The sequence below is a fragment of the Trichoderma ghanense genome, assembly GCF_004382785.1.
Source record: "Trichoderma ghanense strain CCMA-1212 chromosome Unknown scaffold_8, whole genome shotgun sequence".
Lineage (NCBI taxonomy): Eukaryota > Fungi > Ascomycota > Sordariomycetes > Hypocreales > Hypocreaceae > Trichoderma > Trichoderma ghanense.
In genome coordinates this window covers 1-18,734 of record NW_027395671.1, presented here as the reverse complement: position 1 = coordinate 18,734, position 18,734 = coordinate 1, and the positions used below count along the sequence as shown (strand labels likewise).

The 18,734-nt window shown below is 55.6% G+C and overlaps 7 protein-coding genes across 7 annotated transcripts; 3 read left to right on the top strand and 4 right to left on the bottom strand.

Annotated features, from left to right (window-relative positions):
• Nucleotides 1–33: 33 nt before the first annotated feature.
• On the top strand, nucleotides 34–2,672 carry CCMA1212_006635 (uncharacterized protein; the record flags this gene model as incomplete). Its single annotated transcript, XM_073703843.1, has 3 exons — nucleotides 34–153; nucleotides 216–536; nucleotides 600–2,672. The coding sequence occupies 3 exons, from the start codon at nucleotides 34–36 to the stop codon at nucleotides 2,670–2,672; spliced, it is 2,514 nt and encodes an 837-aa protein (XP_073557501.1).
• Nucleotides 2,673–3,041: 369 nt separating this feature from the next.
• Nucleotides 3,042–4,142, bottom strand: CCMA1212_006634 (Omega-amidase NIT2; the record flags this gene model as incomplete). Its single annotated transcript, XM_073703842.1, has 2 exons — nucleotides 3,042–3,920; nucleotides 4,098–4,142. 2 exons carry the CDS (start codon nucleotides 4,140–4,142, stop codon nucleotides 3,042–3,044), a joined length of 924 nt encoding a protein of 307 aa, XP_073557502.1.
• Nucleotides 4,143–4,908: 766 nt separating this feature from the next.
• On the bottom strand, nucleotides 4,909–6,827 carry CCMA1212_006633 (uncharacterized protein; the record flags this gene model as incomplete). The annotated part of the gene is made up of 7 exons (XM_073703841.1): nucleotides 4,909–5,096; nucleotides 5,162–5,435; nucleotides 5,514–5,570; nucleotides 5,624–5,845; nucleotides 5,902–6,119; nucleotides 6,181–6,681; nucleotides 6,740–6,827. The coding sequence occupies 7 exons, from the start codon at nucleotides 6,825–6,827 to the stop codon at nucleotides 4,909–4,911; spliced, it is 1,548 nt and encodes a 515-aa protein (XP_073557499.1).
• Nucleotides 6,828–7,562: 735 nt separating this feature from the next.
• On the bottom strand, nucleotides 7,563–9,188 carry CCMA1212_006632 (25-hydroxycholesterol 7-alpha-hydroxylase; the record flags this gene model as incomplete). Its single annotated transcript, XM_073703840.1, has 2 exons — nucleotides 7,563–8,928; nucleotides 8,983–9,188. 2 exons carry the CDS (start codon nucleotides 9,186–9,188, stop codon nucleotides 7,563–7,565), a joined length of 1,572 nt encoding a protein of 523 aa, XP_073557500.1.
• A 1,403-nt stretch (nucleotides 9,189–10,591) lies between these two features.
• CCMA1212_006631 (uncharacterized protein) lies at nucleotides 10,592–10,777 on the top strand (the record flags this gene model as incomplete). The annotated part of the gene is made up of 1 exon (XM_073703839.1): nucleotides 10,592–10,777. The coding sequence occupies one exon, from the start codon at nucleotides 10,592–10,594 to the stop codon at nucleotides 10,775–10,777; it is 186 nt and encodes a 61-aa protein (XP_073557497.1).
• A 3,569-nt stretch (nucleotides 10,778–14,346) lies between these two features.
• Nucleotides 14,347–15,989, top strand: CCMA1212_006630 (Putative transcription factor sre2; the record flags this gene model as incomplete). The annotated part of the gene is made up of 3 exons (XM_073703838.1): nucleotides 14,347–14,828; nucleotides 14,891–15,725; nucleotides 15,801–15,989. The coding sequence occupies 3 exons, from the start codon at nucleotides 14,347–14,349 to the stop codon at nucleotides 15,987–15,989; spliced, it is 1,506 nt and encodes a 501-aa protein (XP_073557498.1).
• Nucleotides 15,990–16,984: 995 nt separating this feature from the next.
• On the bottom strand, nucleotides 16,985–18,639 carry CCMA1212_006629 (Intermediate cleaving peptidase 55; the record flags this gene model as incomplete). The annotated part of the gene is made up of 2 exons (XM_073703837.1): nucleotides 16,985–18,267; nucleotides 18,408–18,639. The coding sequence occupies 2 exons, from the start codon at nucleotides 18,637–18,639 to the stop codon at nucleotides 16,985–16,987; spliced, it is 1,515 nt and encodes a 504-aa protein (XP_073557302.1).
• Between the last annotated feature and the right edge of the window lie 95 nt (nucleotides 18,640–18,734).

The window sequence follows — 18,734 nt, the reverse complement described above, 5'->3', positions numbered from 1 at the left end:
AAGCCGAAAAGGAGTGCGTGACGATCGTCTACGATGGCATCGCATGTCACGTATGACGGAGTGACGGGGGAGGGGGGCAACATCTTTCGAGGCATCAAGTTCTGGGTATCCCTGAGCGTTCCTCAGCGATCGAGCATCATCGAAAAGATTGAGGTACGTAGGAACCGTATGGATACAGCTCTAGCAGCTGCTGATTGCCTTTCCGTCCCATGCAGAGCAATGGCGGCGTTGTCGTCCCTCGGGAGAAGGACGCAGACATGCTCATCGCGGACCACGCCAAGAAGAAGACTGCACCGCCAGAATCGTACACTTGGAAGTTCATCACAGAGTCTGTCGACGCAGGCTTCATCCAGGTCGAGGACAAGTACCTCATCGATCCGCCTCCCAATGAGCGTCGCTCGATTCTCGCAGGAGCCCATGCCAGGAAGACGCGGACGCCATTCACACAATTCGATGACGCCCTCGTTGCCAAGCATGCTCTCAAGGAGGGCATCAATACGGCTGGCAACGCAATGTACATGAAGCTGGAAGCCAAAGTATGTCTGCATCACTTGGCTCACCGCTCCCTTTTCAAACAAGGCATCCTAACCAAAGCCTAGTACCCCCATCATACCTGGCAGTCGTGGAGGAATCGATGGGTCAAGTTCTTGTCGTACAAATCCCACGAAGAACTGGATCGCTTGGCGAGATTGGCCAACGTAGATGTTGGAAACGCACCGATTACTGCGAAACGCCCGCAGGCGCCTCGGGCTAATGCTAACCCCAGTGCAGGCCGAGAGCCTTCCCAAGATCGTACCGAGCCTTCACCCAGAGTCTCCAGAATCTCTACAAGGGAAGCAGCTCGGCGCTCAGAAGCGATACCCTCGGTCCGTCCCGTTGAGAGAAGCCACACGGAGGACGCGGTTTCTGAACCAAGTGGCGATACAGTTGCAGAGGAAACGCCTCAGTACCGCGATGCAGCTGAGTTGGATGAGCCACCCACCGCCAAAGACGATGAGGCAGGGGAGCACGAGCCGGAAGAAGACCATGAACGCGGACAAGAGGAGGCTGGAGCAGAGTTGGATGGCGAACAAGATGAACAAGACACTCAAGACGAGGTTAGTGTCGATGGTGGCCCGTCGTCTTTCTCGGAAAGGGATCAATTCTTTAGCGATCTCCGGGACTACTGCGAGGCCAACGACATGAGGCTTCACACGAGATGCGTGGTTGAGGATCACGAGGTAGACCTGTTTGATTTGTATCAAGCCGTCAGCGCGCAGTCTGTCCCGCCAGATGAGGTGGACTGGAAGCAGGTGGCGGAAGACGTAGGACTCGGCCGGACTCGAAGCAAGGAAACCACCGCTGGCTTGTTGAAATCAAGCTACAATCGTTACCTGGGGGACTTTGCAGAGGCCATGATGAGCTTCGAAGACAACGAGGAAGATCCCGACGAGAACATTCCGGAAGAGGACGGAGCCATTGTCGGGGATGAAGCAGCCGTCACCGATTCAACAACACCTCGGCCCTCTCAACAGAATCGCGTTTTGTCTTTCATGTTGAGCGATTACGGCGAAACAAGATTGGGGAAAAGGTTACCGAATGGGCGACCGTCGACGCCGGAAAGATTGCATAAGCGGAGGCGAACAATGCATACCGAGATTCCAATGACCCCCGAGGACAAGCTGAGGACCACCGGGCGTCTGTCTGCACCTTCGTCGGCACCAGGCATCTTGCACAGGATAATAGACGAAGAACAAGGGGAGTCCGGAGAACCGTCGCAAAGGACTCCTCGACAACAGCCATCCCTCGAAGAATCGTTTGACATGACTCCCTCTCAACAACTGCGGAGCGAGGCTGAATTGGTCGTAAACAACGAAGATGCCGAGACGCCTACTCTCTACTTTACTCCGACGGCGGCACGTCTTGGCCAGAGAAACGACGGACGTCTCGAAACCATACAAGAGGAAGGCCCCTCTACGTATACGCCGACAAGGGGGCGGCGGCTTAAGAAACGCGCACTACCGCCGTCTTTCGAACAGGCTCAGCCGCCGCCGTCTCGGGACCTGCGAAGAACGCAGTTGAAGGAGGAGTTGGAAAGGCGGCGCCAACAGCAGCAGCAGCAGCAGCAGCAGCAGGAAGACCAGCAACAACAACAACAACAACAAGAAGAAAGGCGGCAAGAAGATGAGCTGCGGACACCACAACAGCAGCTGGACAACGCAGAGGGGCAGGGGCCGCAGTGGTTGCAACAAGACGCATCAGACTCAAGCGACCCCGACGAGGAGCACATTGAAGAGAAAATGAAGCAGTTCAGTAGATGCAAGGAGGACTATCTCCGCCAGGGCTATTCGGAATACCACATCATCCAGGCCATGCGCCACACCACCATGACCCCCGGCGAGACCATGGACCTTGTCCTGAAGAGCCTCCAGGCCGGCCGCGGCATCCCGGACGACTGCCAGGGCATCTGGACGGACCGCGACGACTCCCAGCTGAGGTACGTCGTCCGCGTCGGCGAGCTGCAGGGCATGCCGGGGGACGGCGCCGAGGCGCGGCACCGCAAGGAGAAGGCGCAGAAGATGCTGGATCGGCTCTTGTTCAAGCACGGCGAGGCGAGGGTCAAGCTGCGCAAGAGGTATCTGAGGGAGGTGGCGCTGGCGGAGAAGGAGATGGAGAGGGGGCTGCAGGCCTAGGGGGGGAGCCTTGAGCGTTTTCTTTCCTTCTACGCCTTTATTGGTTCTTTGTGAGGAGTATGGTATTGTGTGTGTGTGTGTGTGTGTGTGTGTGTGTGTGTGTGTGTGTGTGTGTGTGTCCTTTCACCAAATGATACCTACTCTTTCGATCATTTTTTTTATCGCGAGGAATGGGGCGAAAAGGAGCGGAATAGTTATCGTGCTTTTACATGTTCTCCATCGAAGTCAGAACGCTTAGGGAAGATGAAACAGCCAATGGCTCACAAGGCTCTTCTGTCTTTCTCTCGTTTGCCGCTGTATATATATCCAAACATGCAGCGTTAGAAGTAACTCCCACCATCATGATTCTAATCCTCATCACCCCCATCATCACTCCCTCTTACACAAAGTATGCGCATAATGCCACCCCTCCATCGCAATATCCGCCCTAACCTTATACACCTCCTCCGCAATGTCCAACACCTTGGTATCAACATCAACAACGCTCATCCCCTCCTCAACACCCATCTTCCCCAGCGCCCCCTGCAACGGCATCGCAACCTGCGTCAACCCAACAAACTCCGTCCCCTCCTCGTCCCTCCCGCTCGTCCCGCTCCCCAGCGGCGCCCCCGTGTTGCAAAACACGAAGCCGCACGTGTTCTCAAAGGCCCTCGCCACGGCAACGCTCTCGAGGAACAGCCGCTCGCACTCGGGATTCACCTCGGCGCCAATGTCGCCCCCGTCGCTGTTGAGCCAGAAGGTAGGGCAGATGACGAAGCGCGCCCCGTCGGCGACCAGCGCGCGGCACGCCTCGGGGAAGGCGAGGTCCCAGCAGATAATCAGCCCCATGCGGCCCCAGGGCGTGTCGAACGCCCGGTGAGGCGTCAGCCCGTCGGCCGTCAGGTGAGGCCTTTCCGGGTGCCACAGGTTCTTCTTCTGGTATCGGCCCAGCAGGGCGCCGTCCGGGCCGATGAAGTAGGCCGCGTTCGCGATGCCTTCCGTCTTCGTGACGGCGGCTTCGTCGCTTTCGGCTGCGGGGATCGGCTCCAGGATCGTGCCGGGCGCAATAGCGATGCCGAGCTCCTTGGCGAGCGCCTGGTACCGCGCCAGGTACGGCGCAGACTCTTTAGCCGCCGCGAGCAGGATCTTGCCTTCGGGCTTCCATGACGAGAGGTGGTATTCCGGGAGGACGGCGAGGTGGGCGCCCTGCGAGGCGGCTTTGCGGATGTACGACTCGGCGCGGGCAAAGTTGCCGGCAATGTCGAGCGGCTAACACATTGTAGGCACCGGTTAGTTAGCCCTTTGTAGAACGGTGTTGAAGCTTCGATGCTTGCTTCTTTGCAGTGAGAAAAGGGCAAAGCAAGGACCTGCTGGTGGCACGCAAAGGAAAAGAGTGGCCGAGGCTGAGCGCCATTCATCAGGAACAAGCGTAACCAAGAGACTCACCTTGGAGTACAGCTGAATCAGCGCAATCTTCAAATTCGACGCCATCTTTTTTTATTTTTCCCACAGATCGACTGACGCAAGAAATACAACAAACACAAAGATATACCCAGAAGTTTTGGCAAAAGACGCAAGTTCAAAGAGACCACGAATTGTGTTTGCTTCCTCCTCCTAGTTCTTATCATCCAATTTCAGCCCAAGGCTAAAAAGGCACCGTCCATTGAACTTCGCCCTCTTTTTGATACCAAACAGATGGATAGCATTCCCCAGAAAATGGGCCACCGAAAACCGGCGAACGAGATGACATCGGCTGCGGAGAAGGCGGCGCGGCTGTCCAATTGCGCGGCTGCTTATGAACCCCGCGAACTACAGCTCGGTCGCTAGCTGTGTTGAAACGTTTCTGTTATCAAATCTTCGCGGAGGCTCGAGTCAGGTCCAGAGCTAGGACCTCAAGAGGCTGTTCCGTGCTATCCATTCTCCATATACTGCGGAATGATTCTACTCAACTTCCCGGCAGAGCCATCGTCGTCATACGGAACAGATCGGAAGCCTGGCTATTATTAGCTATCTGGACGATCTTGACTGTCTTGCTCGCTGCTGACGGAGAATCTAGTCTAGATGTCTGTCTCCCTCTTAACCCATAAAACTCCGACTCAATTACCGTTGGTAAACCATCCACAGAAATATTAAACGAAAACGCCAACGCCAGAGTCTCAGTGGCCCAAATACCGTATGCCCAATATCCCTTGATATCACCTGCTGACATGGACAGCAACCAAAGGACTCCTCTCCATAGCTTTTCTCCTCACCACACTTAAATGACCTCGTTGAGTCTGAGCTGCTGAAAATTGTCATGCACAAACGCCGTCTTTGAATAAATCGCCTCGTCAGTCACTGTTGTCGAGTTCGTCTTAGTGGCTGACTTGTTGGCGGGCGTAAATGTTCTGTAGATGTCGTTTCCGTAATGCTTGACGATGGATACACCCAAGCCAGCCATCTCTCCTAAATAAGTTTGAATCTGTTAATCCTGCAGTCAACAGCCACAAAGTCAGGGCAGCCTCACTCACCTAGACTGATGAGCACAATGTTTCTCGTGGCGGAAGGTGGCAGTCCATACGAGCCGACGACCAAAGACGCGAGGGGGCAAAATACATAAGGCCACCAAGACCCCCAACCAAAGCTGTTATAGATGGAGCTGCGAAGGGAGACGGCTGAGGTGGAGGCGGAATCTAGGATATCCATCAGATCCGAAGCTGTTTGCTGAGCATTGTTGAGTCGTTCCTGATGGACCTTGTGCTGAACCATCAGGGACTCGGCTAAGCCCTCGAGCTTTTGCAAGCCCTGTCAAATGTGCATCAGTGATTTGTGCTTCCTTTTCACCCTTATGATTGTTGCAATTTGTCAACGCAGGCAACTCACCGTCTCTATCTTTTCCTGCCTCACCGCAACAGCTGCAGCTGCGGACTGCGAAACTTCCTAATCAAACACTGTCAGAGGAGACAAAATCTCATGTTCACAATACGACTTACAAGCTCTCTGTGCAAAGACGTTGACGAGGCAACTGCTGCAGCGAGCGCTGCTAGTAAGACATCAACCTCGCTATTTATTCGTAGAGTGACCTCTTGTAAAGTAGCCTGGTGAGAAGCTGCCAAATCACGGTTCTGGTTCTGCCCCGTTTTCACCAGCGTGGCTAGCAGCGCTTGTAACTGTCTTGCGTCGTCAAGTCCGTGAGTGACAAGGTCCGCCGATTGCTGTAAGTGTTGTCAGCGGCCAACTTGGAAGCCGTCCCTGTCGCCAAGTACTTTACCTGCACGTTTTGGACGATCTGATCCTTGAATAAAGCATCCAGCTGAGTGATGGCATCTTGAAGATCCTTCATCCGAGGCTTGAGGCTATCCATAGTAGCCCCAGCTTCCCGAAACATATGGTTCATCGATCGAAGCCGTTCCTCCATCTCTTCTTCGAGCTGAGTGGTCAGCCTTGCAAGGATGCTCGCCAGCCTTTGGTGGACTCGGATGTTTTGGTCTAGGGCTGAGTTAGCCTGGGTCGCCATTCTCATATAGTTGGATAGCACTGGTAACCCTACCCTTTTCGTTATCCGCGCGAGCTGCCTCGCAAAAGCGCAAAGACTTGTGGCGGTAGCTCACCCAAGTATTCCAGGCTGAATCCGACTGTGCCAAGCCCTGGAGACAGGCAGTGATTTCGTCTGTCGTTACATGTAGCTGCGGCTTGGTTGGTGGAGACATCCGGGCCAAGACTGCCTCTTGAAACTGGGAACAGGAGGACGGGATAATGAAGTTGCCCCTTTCCAAATCGCATATAGCTAAGCTTGCAGCATATGAATCAACAAAATCTCGAGCAGCCCGTCCACTGTCGGTCAAGATCGTTGCATCATCCCGGCCGTCGAGAAGTTGACAGTTGTTCACCAGTAGGAGGGCCGCAGTACGGTGGCAGAGGGGCTCCGATTCCAACTCTTGCAGCTCGTTGAACGCCCGGGCATACATGTAAGGCAAATCGGAGTTGTCGAACCTGGGGCTGCTCGTTGGGTCGCCCATAGACGACGGCAGCTCGGCGGAATGTACCAGTTCTAGGGACAAGTCAGCATCCACCCGGATCTCGTAGGAAGATGTGAACTGATGGCTCACTGCTTTTTCCCTTGCTCCCTCCCCATGAGAAGCCCAGGGCCCCATTGGAGAGTAAGAGGGCGATTTTCACGGTCCATAAGAACTTCATCTTGAAACCAATAGCCAACGCAACCCCTGAGATGAGATGCAGAGTGTGAACGCTCAAGAAGGATGTGCCTTGACAAACTTTCTCTCTTTGATCCAGGCTCGAATCGGTATTTATAGCCAGGTCTGTGGCTTTGGTTCGTCATCAAGGTTTTGGGCTTAGGCCAGGGCAGAATCGGCTCGGAGGCGGAACTCTGTATTGGTGGCGGGCAGAGAAGAGGCGCAAGGGGGAGCTGCTGCAGCCTCGTTATGTTTGCGCATGGACTGCCGTGAGGGTTCTCGCCATTGATTCCAACCGCGTGTTTGGCCGCTCTGTTTTCTCGCGCAAATCATGGTGGAAACAAGGAGAAGAGGCGCAAACCTGGAGAACTTGGGCAATGGCGAAGCATCGCGCTCGTGCCTGCATTTTCTCGCCGGCGGCTGTCAGTTGCACCTGCCACAGGCAAGCGGGTGCACAACGGCCCGGCGCTCCTTCCCTATCTACCTTTTCGGTTACTCCTTGTCACTACCTCATGATTGACTCTGAGGCTAACCTTATCACCACAATGGCAACTTCAACTTGGCGTGGGGATCGCAGCATCGCAGCATCGCGGCAGTATCACTGTGACTGTCCTCCCGGTCAATGGATCATGGAGCAAACCTCTGAAAACAAATCGACGTTGAGCACCGCTATCAAGCATCACCAACAGCTTCAAAACTTACGGGAATTCCGTCATTCATACCAAACTGCTCGATCGCCTTACATCACCACTTTAAGACGACTCAGCACCTTCGCCTCTTCTGACCTGGGCCGCACGATGCCCTCGGGTGCTGTCGCCGGCTCGAGAATGTGGACCGGCATCACACGATCGTTCTTCTCGGGAACAGAAAGACTTCCCCCATCAGGAGCCACCCAGTCCACTGCGTGGATAACCATGGCGACGAACGCCAGAATCTCATTCGTGGCGAATTCGCGGCCAGGGCACAACGTCTTTCCGCCGCCAAAGCCCCGGAACGCCGCTGGGTGAAAGCCGTCGCCTTTGCCCTTCTCCTTAAGAAACCTGCCTGGGTTGAACTCGTCAACGTCCTGGCCCCAGATCGTGCTCCTACCATGAATGGCTCCGCCAGAGATCTGAACAACAGCGCCCTTCTTCAGGAAGTACCTGTCAGCCAGCATCGTATCCTCCTTGATCATCCGAACAGAGAAATTCTCCGATCCCACGCGTAGGCACTCTCGGTAGACGGCGGATAGCGTTGTACACGTTTCCTTGATTGCTGCGATGCTCAGTGAATCCGGTCCCGAGCGCTGGCTGCTGGCTTCGAGGGCTTGACGAATCTCTTGGCGCACTTGACCAAGAAGACTCTGATTCGCAAAGATTCTCAACGCTACCCAAAACGTCGTCGTCGTCGCGTTTACAATGCCTGCGAATAAAAACGACAGCGCCGAGCGGGCCGTCATATCGGTACTCATGCCATATTCCTTCTCGATCCGCACTCTGCCCCTGACGATCGATGTGGCCTCTTCCAGATGGCCGGCTTCGAAATACTTGCAGAACGCAGCCGTCAGTCTCTCGCGCCCGGCGTACGCTTTAGAAGCTGTGATGGAAGGCAGAATCCCAACAAGCAGACCACCGAGGCCGTGATCAAATGCCCAGAAATCCTGCGCCAGGTCAGGCTCCTCGGCGATGGGATTATGAGGCCCAAAGAACGCCTTTGCGGTGCCAACGGTAACCAGATGACGGACCCATGCCAAAAGATCAACCGGGCCAGGGACCGGAACCGTGGCGCCAACTGTCTCAAGCAGCTGGAAGCATAATTCCTGCGCGGCCTCACAGCTTAATGTATTCACATATTCACCTGGCCCAAACGAGGTATACACCCAGTCGTGGATGTCGGCAAGGAATCCCCGTGGGCCCCCCGGTTCTGGATCCAGATTCTTGCTTATTACGTGATACGTTGTCTTGTCCAGTCCAAGAACCCGCTTGGTTATCTCGGGCAGTAGAGGCGTCATTGACAACGTCCTGGTGTTGCGCTGGACACTAGCGGCTAACGAAGGCTCGGTAACGACATATATTCGAGAGCCGGGCACGGGCAGAGTCAATATCGGCTCTTGAGGGTAACATAGCCTGGCAAGCCATTAGCCCTCATCATCCGTGAGAATATCTGGATGCAAACCTAACCCAATGCGCTTGATGTAGCGGCCGCCATGCACCACCATGCCCAGCAAATGGCCTATGACGGGAATCCATGGCTGAACCACCGTTGGCTCGCTTGGATGCAGCTTTTTTCCTGACGTGTAGCGGAGCGCGAAAGACAGAGTTAGCAAGCCAATGATGATGACTGTGGCTGAATTTATCGACCACGCCTCAATATCAAACAGCGCCATCGTTCATGCCGGCGTCAAATCGCTTAAGGTATGTTATAGCTTCTCCACGGAAAGAGTCTGAAGATAATGTTGTTGGTCTTAACTCCCCGTTACTGATGGAGGACGAACTATCCGAGACGGAAGAGGGCAGCCAAAGCACGGGATCCGTTGGGGGGGGGGCAAGGCGGGTTTCCCAGAAGAACTTGAAGGATCTCATGCCGTGAGATGTCACTGATATCACGTTCTAGCCTGAGGGTTGACGCTGGATAGACGTCGTTTGTCGAGATGCAAGGCGGGGTCTGCATCCTGCAGGAGCGTTACGGGATTGGGATGCCTCGCCGGCGTATCATTGGTCAAAGTCGCCTCTCGCTGCAGAACGGTCAGGCGGAGAGGCTTTCCCGGCCAACGGCTTTTCTGACAGCTGACAGAGCTCAACCTTGCATCCCGCGAGCTTGAGTTCCGTAACTGACTTGATGAACGGGCATGGGGCGGAAGGCGTGGGATTCCCGGAACGGCGCTCAGTCAGAGTCTGCTCTCCCGCCGCCCATGGCCAAAGACTCTCGAGTGCCGAGGCATTACGTCCTTTGCTGGACTGGAACTCGAGAGATCTCGAAAAGCCAGTCACGCCATGCTGTGCTGTCAGTGCTAGCAGTAGGTTTCTCGATAGTACTATGTACGCCGTGTCCGCATTCGACCCGGGTATGACTGGTTATTGCCAAGGGCAAGTGGGGGGGATATTTCGATTCGATGCCGCCGCGAAGTGGAGGGTCTAGGCGAAGCCCTGAAAAGTCATAGTGTCCGCGGCTTGCGTGTAAACCCTGGCCTCACCGAAGTTGTCTCTCCGCTTTCGCACTTGCTCTCCTCCTTGTTTCCTCTTTTCTCCTTCGCGCTCAACTTTGGGCGGCGTGCCGGACGTTGCCAGCCGCTATTCTTGATGTGTTGAAACAACAGGGGAATCAGACACCTTGGAAACTGCGCGGGCAAAAAAACTGCTGGTTATCGGGAAGGGCATGACTTTTTAGGGACACCGACTATTTTTGCGGGACCCCTTTATGCTTATTATAGGCCGGGCCAGACTATCAAGTCATGAAGACAACCGCCGTCACGAAAACATTCCTGCGGTGAGCGAAGAAAGGACACCGAGCCTCGTCGACTTGGGGAGTGAAGCCCCTGTGACGCTCGAAAAGGCCAATTCCATGATTTATTCCCGGGCCCCCTTTTCATCTTTCGGCACACACAAGTATTACAGACGGGAGCGAATAGCTCAATCGTTGGTGCCGCCGCTCATCAAGATCACTCCACTCCTGCAGAAATCTCGGAGCTGAGGCCATTACTGCTGCTCCGCCCCCGGGGGGCCCACGGCCAGGTCGCCGGGACGGGAGGCCGGGATTTACGGGGGCGTAACCGGGAGAGAGACGAGGGACATGTGCGTGCAGGTGGATAAGCAGTGGTCTTGTGGCCACATCGGGTACTTTCAGATCCGGTGGTGTGAGAAGCTGTTCAACGGATGCAAAGGGACGTCGGCTGCGCACGACATCATCTACGAGCCGCAGGAGTGCAGCGACTGCCTTCGTCGGAAGACGCTGCCTAAGCCGTTTGTTTCCAAGTGAGGTGTGCTTGGGCTTGCAGTTGGGGGTGGCTTGTTGCGGTTGAGAAGCAACATCAAGGACGAATCAAACTTCCACGGGCGAGAAGACGCAACGATTCTAGGGTTTGGCTTGCATTCTGGAGAGAAAGAACCTATGAACATCCGGCATGATGATGTCTGGCGGCAGGCAGTTGGACATATCAAGTGTGATGTGGCATCATGGATTCTGGCAGCGAACAAGGTATTCAAGGGATATGCTTCTTTGGCGTTTGGATAACAAGGATAGACAGGCCTGTTGCCATGCTGGGTAGCAACAGGCAATTTACTTTGATTAAATCAGATTGATTCACAAGCTGGGTTGTCTGGCCATTTCGCCTGCCACAGGGTTCCTGCAGCTGTGACTTGGAGAGGGGGGTGGCCAACTTGACTACGCACTCCGTACTCTACATGATAACCAATGCTGCTCGCCGACGAGCATTCTACAGGTCAGACTCGAAGCCGCGTTTCCGGGTTGTTGACCCGTATGCTGGTACACGTCACTCTTTGAAACTCTTTGATATTGCAACTTGAAAACAACCTCGGCATAGATCAGACTGCACGTGGACAATATGGCCGGAGGGCATCCTGATAGCAGCCGATGAGGGGAGAGTATCGTGTCCATATTCGACAGATCGTATTTCGGGGACAGTCCTATGCAGAGACCAAGCGACAAGAGATCAGTCATTGGAGCCTCAGCACTAGACACTCGCGTAGTTCGTGGATTATGCTGCGGGGAACATCATAGCCTATCCATCCAGAATGTCCAAGTAGCCGTGGACATCCAAGCCAGGCGGTAAGAGGGACGGAGAAGGAGAGGCTGCCACTACTAGTAAGTGATTGCGCAGTGCTCGGCCGTTTGGAGTGGTGTTATGGAGATGTTGACGGGCAGGTAATGTCAGTTCTGGTGAGGATTTCTGCAGTTCCAAGAGAGGCGGCACAACAGGCCATGCCCGAGTAATAGCGAGCCGCATGAAAAACAACTGGTTCCGTCACGTCCAATTGGGCCCTGAGTTACCACCGAAGCTGCACGGTCCGTGTCACTAGGCAATATGGGCTCGACGAAGCTCGGAGATGCCACGATATTGGGTCTAGATTCCGCACGAATCTATTCGTAGTTGCCACGATGAAAGGGGGGAAACGAAGACGCCGTCACATGGCCCTATACTGGAGCTCGGTGGGAATGAATTCGGGCTGCACAGGGTCTTGCTCAGCATGAACAGAGGCCCATTGCTGCTGTCCGACCCAGACAGACGAGTATCCAGTTGTGTGACTGTCTCCTTGGTCGTCGCCACGGGATCAGGAGAAGCGAGCCGAGAAGTCGGGGCCTACTTTTGCTTGTCCTTTTTTTTTCTCTCTTGTGTAATTTTTTCCATTTCAGCGCATGAAACGCACGTACTCTGTACCACCACGAGGCCCCTGCTCCTTTTTACTTCTTTTCTTCTAGATGTAGCTGCGTCACTGGCATCGTTGGTCGCATCTGCCGCACTGTCAGCAGGGGAATGGGCCCATACTCGCGACTGATGCCATCCCTCCTCTTGCATCTTGCTATGCTATTCGATGGTGGCGAGACCCGATCATATCAGAGCTCGACAGATGGCGAAGACGGGGAGAAAGGGGAGAGGAAGCTGAAAAATACTTAAGCAGCAGCTGTTCCCCCGGACGTTCGTGTTCGTGGAGATGGCAGGAGCAGCGGGCCGCGGAGAGAACAGGAGCTGCAGTTGCGAGCTGCTGGTTGCTGCTGCCATCTGCCCAGTTTCGTGCCGCGATTCCCTCCACATGTCTCCTGATAAATGCGGCCACTTTTTTTATGCTCTTCTTTTTTTATTCCCCGAAGCGCAGAAGAAGAGCCAAAAAGCAGAGCAGAAATCGCCCCATTGCGGCCGCGGCCCTTGCCTAACGGGGTAGCAATAAGCCCTTCGACACCGACGGCGGGCGGCGGGCGGGCCAATCAGCGGCGGGCTGAGCTTCTCCCTTGGTCCATGGAACCTTGCGAATCATACGATGTCTGAGCAGCCAATTCTTGCATTCTTCGCACATGCATGGCATCCAATGGCGCAGGGTCCCCCCCTCTCGTCTGGCTGCTCTTGTCTCCCTCCTCTTCAGCTACTAAGACAGCAGCTCTGTGGCCCGGCAGGACAGCCACTCTTGTCATCCGCAGGGGAGGGGGGGATGCGCCACGGCTCCGCGAAAAGTCAGGCCATTTTCATCAACAGCCGCAGACGCTGGCCCAAACGACTATCCTTATCCTGGACGCGGGCACGTCGAAAATTTTCATGTTTGCTCGCCCCGGCGCGCCTGCAATTCGCCATGCGGGCTGCTGATACCCACGCAGACGGCAAATGACAGGCCATTCTGGCTCACAGACGCCGTCCCGGCTCTCGCCGAGGGGGAAAGGGTTCCTTGAGGATGTGCTGAGCTCTCCCAGCCAGAAGACAGCCGAGACAGGCTCGACTGGCTGCGGGACGGAGAGCAGAGGGCAGAGGGCAGGTGGACATCCATCCCAACAAAGGCTCCCATCCCGGAACGCAAAAGAGAAGCATCGGAGACCTGCGAGGCACCAGCAGAAATGCTACCCAGCAGTTCTGCAGAAACGCCTTCCCCTCGCTTGCATGGCCTGACTGGCGAGACTGGCCGCCAGACCGCGGGTCTTCTAGCGCCGGGGCCTTGTCTGGATGGCACCGGTTCCTGGAGCGGGATCCTCGTAGCTGGTGCTCGACGGGCTTGTGGTTCTGCTGTGCGTCTGCGCTGCCGGCTGGGCTGGGCTGGATCTGGATGCTGCAGTGCCGTTCCCTCAGGCCTCGGAATCGCAGCCGTCGCGGCGTTGCCCGAACAGCCACCCGGAGCTTGGCCTGCCTTCTGCCTGGTGGTAATGCTGAAACTCCCGACCCTGTATATTACCCGTGATGCTCTGGCACCGCAGCTCCAGACCCGTTGCCAATATCGATCCTGTAGCTTGATATCGAACGGTACTTGCTCGGTACTACCTTAGCTACCACTCTTGCTGCCGGATACCTTGCCCTGTCTCACCTGTGCATGCACAGAGGCACCACCACTATCCATTGACTCCCGGATTTGCATCCACGTCCGTCTGCCTACCGACACCTACCTACTTCTACTTCTACGTCTCCGTCTGCACTCGCATTGACCTCTTCTGCATCTACATTTGCGGGAAAGCTGTACGCGTTTACCATAACTTACCTTACCTTACCTTACCTCACCTTTCCTTACTATCTCACACCCCCCTGATCCTAGCCAGCGTATCCCTCCATACACCTCGGCTCGCTCCCTCACCCCAAGGCACTCTTCTTGATAGTATCCAATCGTGGTGTCTCTTGCTCTTCTTCACCACCTCAATTCTTCTCTTTTCTCCCCTCTTGAGACTTTCTACCTATTATCGCCCCCCTCCTCTTCCGTCTACAACACCCCCCCAGAGGCCGCCGAAACCCGATCTGTGGCTGCCATTAGCCTTTCGGCGCGCATTCCCTCACGCCACCCGTTGGGGTCCCCTTCAACCCCCAGCTCATAATCCGTCGACCCTGTGTCTGCAGCCGCATGGCACAAGCTCTCGACTATTCCTCGTCTTCAGGACCCGGACCCCTCGTCACCCTGCCCGAGCGACATCTCGGCTCCTCAGCCTCGGCCATCACGCCTCCCTCGACCGTCCAGCGCTCGACCTGGACGTCGTCGCCTCGCGCGCCCGCCATGGACATGTTCAGCTTCACAACCGCTGCCCCGGCATCCGCAGTGGCCTCGTATGCCCCCGCCGGCGGCAGCAATAGCAATAGCGGCGGCAACAGCGGCGGCCTGGGCGACATGAACTTCTCTCAGATGCCGCAGTACTCCGGCCGCAACCCCCTACAGCCGATGCTCTCCCAGAGCAAAGAGGGCCCTGATGCCAAGCGGATAAAGGTCGAGTCGCCGCACTCGGCGCTGGATTCGATCGATTCATGGCTTCAGTTCGACGAGGACGCCGACAAGTTTGGCAGCTTTGAGATTGACTTTTCCAAACAGTACAACACGGCCAACCAGCCAAGGTGAGCTGCTCTCCCGAACCGCCGGTCTGGTGCTTCTCGCCCTCTAACACATGCGCATCAAGAGCTTCCACAAACATGACGCCGGGGCTGGGCAGTGGCCTCTACGCCAATCCCACCGCGCCGTTCAGAGAAGAAGACTTCCTCGATGACAGCGCCTTTGACCACTCTCTGTCCGAGGACGACGAAATGTTTGACAACATCAACATCAATGACCAGCTGTCCAAGCTGGGCACGCTGCCTTCGACCGAACCCTCGTCGTCCAGAAGCCTCTTCTCCTCGCCGTCGTTGGGTTGGGAGAAGCCTCCGCAAGGCATCCAGCCCAGCGCCGTCATGGCCAATGAGATTCCCAGGCGCATGACCAACGATTCCTGGGACCCGATCCCGCAGGGCACCAACTACACCCTCACGCCGGACGAGCGCCGCCGGCTGCTCGAAATCGCCATGGGCCCCGGCAGATTGGCGGCCTACGTCAACCCCAACCGGTTCAACATGGGGTTCGGATCTGCGATGCAGCCCAGCATAAGCCAGGAGTTTGGCTTCGGCTTTGGCGCTCCAAAACAGGGGCTGAGCCATATGGGCATGTACCAGAGGAACAACTCGGCCGATACGAGCGCATCCCCTCTTTCGCAGAATCGGGAGTTGAAACACAAGCAGCCCAAGGTCGAGACGCCGCCGAGGACGGTGCCTACGAAGCGGCCCAGCACGCTCTCGGAGACGAGCAGCCTCGGCAAAGAAAAGGTCAAATCCGCCGACCGCATGGCGCACAACGACGTGGAGCGCAAGTATCGGACCAATCTCAAGGACAAGATTACCGAGCTGCGGAATGCGGTGCCGGCACTGCAGCAGGTGGCCGAAGGAGAGCCGGACGCTGCGCAGGGCATTGCCAAAGTGAGCAAGGTGAGTGGGAATCAACATAACCCCGGTTCATCAAAGGTTGTTGTGAAAGCGCTTTGCTGACTCTTGAAATTTCAGGGCACCGTGTTGACCAAAGCGACTGAATACATCCATCAACTCGAGCAACGCAACAAAGACATCATGATGGAGCATAAGCAGCTTATGCGACGACTGCAAGCATTCGAAGCTCTCCTCAACAACTCCATGAGAGTCGACATCATGCCCAGCCACAGCATGACGCTCTTCGACCCAAGAGGATTCTGTTGATTCCTTGTATCAATATTCTCTACGTTGTACATATCGCTTTTCGACGACTGCATGAAAAAATGACGGCTCTTTGGTTTTCCTTTACTTTCCATTTTCCAGTGGGAAGCCTCTCAAACGAGCTTCTCGATCCAGGCAGGCATTTGATCCTTCTTCCCATCACCGTCACCATTACATTTTTCCTAGATCACTTTTGCCTCCTGCTACCAGACACCTCTCACACTACTATCGGCGTTACGGTGGCCTTTTCTTCTTCTTTTTTCTTGTTCTTCTCTTTTTCTCTGCGAATGAACACGGCATGAGGACCCAGATACAAGGGGTTTGTAACTCGGGCATGGGCGGTTTCTTGAGGTTTTTTTCATTGAAAAGGAAAACGGAACGAGGTGAAAAAGGGGGGCCAAAGCACATTAGGGGAAATGCGAACCTAGAGGCAAGAAAGAGGTATCGCTTATGAAGGGGGCAATGACAAAGGGAGCTTTATGTTTTTTTTCAATGAAAGCATAAGGGGATAGATTTGGCGGTCACTGATTGATAGAGATGAGACACCCCTTTTGCTGGGTTTAGGAGACAGAAAACGAAAGAGCAATTGCTCGGGGTTTCTTCTTGGGGCTGTGCATAATACATGAGCATGCGAGGCGCCGTTTTTTGACCGTGATTGAATTTGCCAAGTCATTCTCCCTGTTCTTTTCTGGTTTCAAGACTGCTTGGTTATGGTATGGGTGGCATTTTTTTTGGGAGGGGGTCATGGTTACATGATGTGATGTTTGTGATTCTGAAACATATCCGCCGGCCTTTATGCAGCATGATGTTCTGCGTGGTCTCATTCGTCCAAGCCACGAGTCACATAGTCCAATAACTACATTCACTGAAATGAAGGAAAAGAAAAAAACTACCTCTTTCGAAGAAGGTAAATCAGAGCTTATATATAACACCCATCATACATAATACACGAGTCATAGATGACAATGCCTCAGTAGTGATACATGATCCTCTCCGCTTCAATCCCTCAACGCCTCGATATCCACAACCTCCTTGACAGCCTCCGTGGTAAGAATATACGGCGCATCATCATCCACGCAAATACTATCCTCGATCCTGACCCCCATCCCCCTGAAATGCTTCGGCCAGCGCTCATCATCAGGGACATAGACGCCCGGCTCGACCGTGACGCAGTGTCCCCTCTGCAGAATCTCCCTCCTGCTATAACCCGGACAATCATGCACGTCCAGGCCGATGTAGTGCCCCACGTGGTGCGGAAACAGCTCGCTGACGTTGTACGACGTGAGGTTGGCGAAGCCAATGGCCTTGAGCTGGTCGAGCAGGCCGCGGACGGTGACGCCGTGGATGTCCTCGAGGGACATGCGGGCCGAGGCGCGGCACAGGGAGACGCTCGTGCGCTGGACCTTGAGGACGGCCTCGTAGAGGTCGCGCTGGGCCGGGGAGAAGCGGCCGGAGGCGGGCCAGGTGCGGGAGATGTCGGTGATGTAGGTGCCGTACTGGCCGCCGGCGTCGACGAGGATGAGCTCTTCGTTTTGCAGGACCTGGTTGTTGACGGTGTAGTGGATGCAGTTTGCGCGGGGGCCGCCGGCGACGACGGGGATGTAGGCCGGCCCGTCGCAGCCGTTACGCGTGAACTCGTAGTCCAGGAAGGCGTGAAGGTCCTTTTCCCGTGTCCAGGGGCGGCGCATGGCGTCTGTGATGGCGCGGCCGGAGATGCGGCCCGCGGTGCGCATGTTGGCGATTTCGGCGGGACTCTTGATGGCGCGGAGCTTGTTCATGACGGGGTGGAGCGGGCGGTTGCTGGTTGATGAGGAGGAGGAGGTGGCGCCGGTGATGAAGCGCCAGAGGGACGAGCTGTGCTGGGCCTTTGCGGATTCGACGTCTGTGTAGATGAGTTTGGCGGGCTTGAGGAGCGTCGGGAGGACGGACTCGAGGGCGTCGATGGACCAGGCTTCGTCTGCGTTCCAGACGTCCTGCGCGGCCTGGACGCCGTTGCGGTAGCCGGACCATTGCTCCTCGCGGGGGTTCTTTGGCTTGACGAACATGCGGAAGAGGTAGTCGCCCCATTGGGGGCCGGTCTTTTCGATGACGGCCACGGCGTCGGGCTCGTCCCAGCCGGTGAGGTAGAGGAAGTTGGTTTCCTGGCGGTAGGGGTGGAAGACGGCGCCGGACTTGTACTGCAGGGGGGCGGCGTGCAGGATGGCGATGCTGGAGGGGGGGAGGGCGGAGGCGAGGGCGGCGCGGCGGTCTGCGTATTCTTGGGCGGAGATGCCGGGGGTTACTGGTAGAATTGTGTCAGTGTGGTAGATCATGGTTTGCTTGCTTGGTTGTTGTGAATGAGATGAGGGAGCAGAAGAGCAGTTTCTTGCGAAGACAGGGGCGGAGAAGATGACGGGATCATTGGGGGGGATGTAGACTGACTCTCGCCGGCTTTGAGAATGTGTGGATGTGTCTCATGGACGGGCTGTCCGAACTGGAGGTCGGCTGCTGATATCACGGAGCTGTAGCATCGTCGAGGTGAAACGATGTAAGAGGATGGTGTTTGGCGGTTGATGTGAGAGTTGACTTGGGAGATGCTGCGCCTCTGCTGCCGGAGTGATGGCTTCTGAGGCGCAAGCACCAGGCTCCGTAATGAGGATCGAGGGAGCTTCATTTTGTGAAGGCAGTATATGACGAGTTTGTGAAGCAGTTGAGAGCCAAGCTCATGACCCAACAGAGATTCTTGTTTGCCTCTTTTTTTTTTTTTTT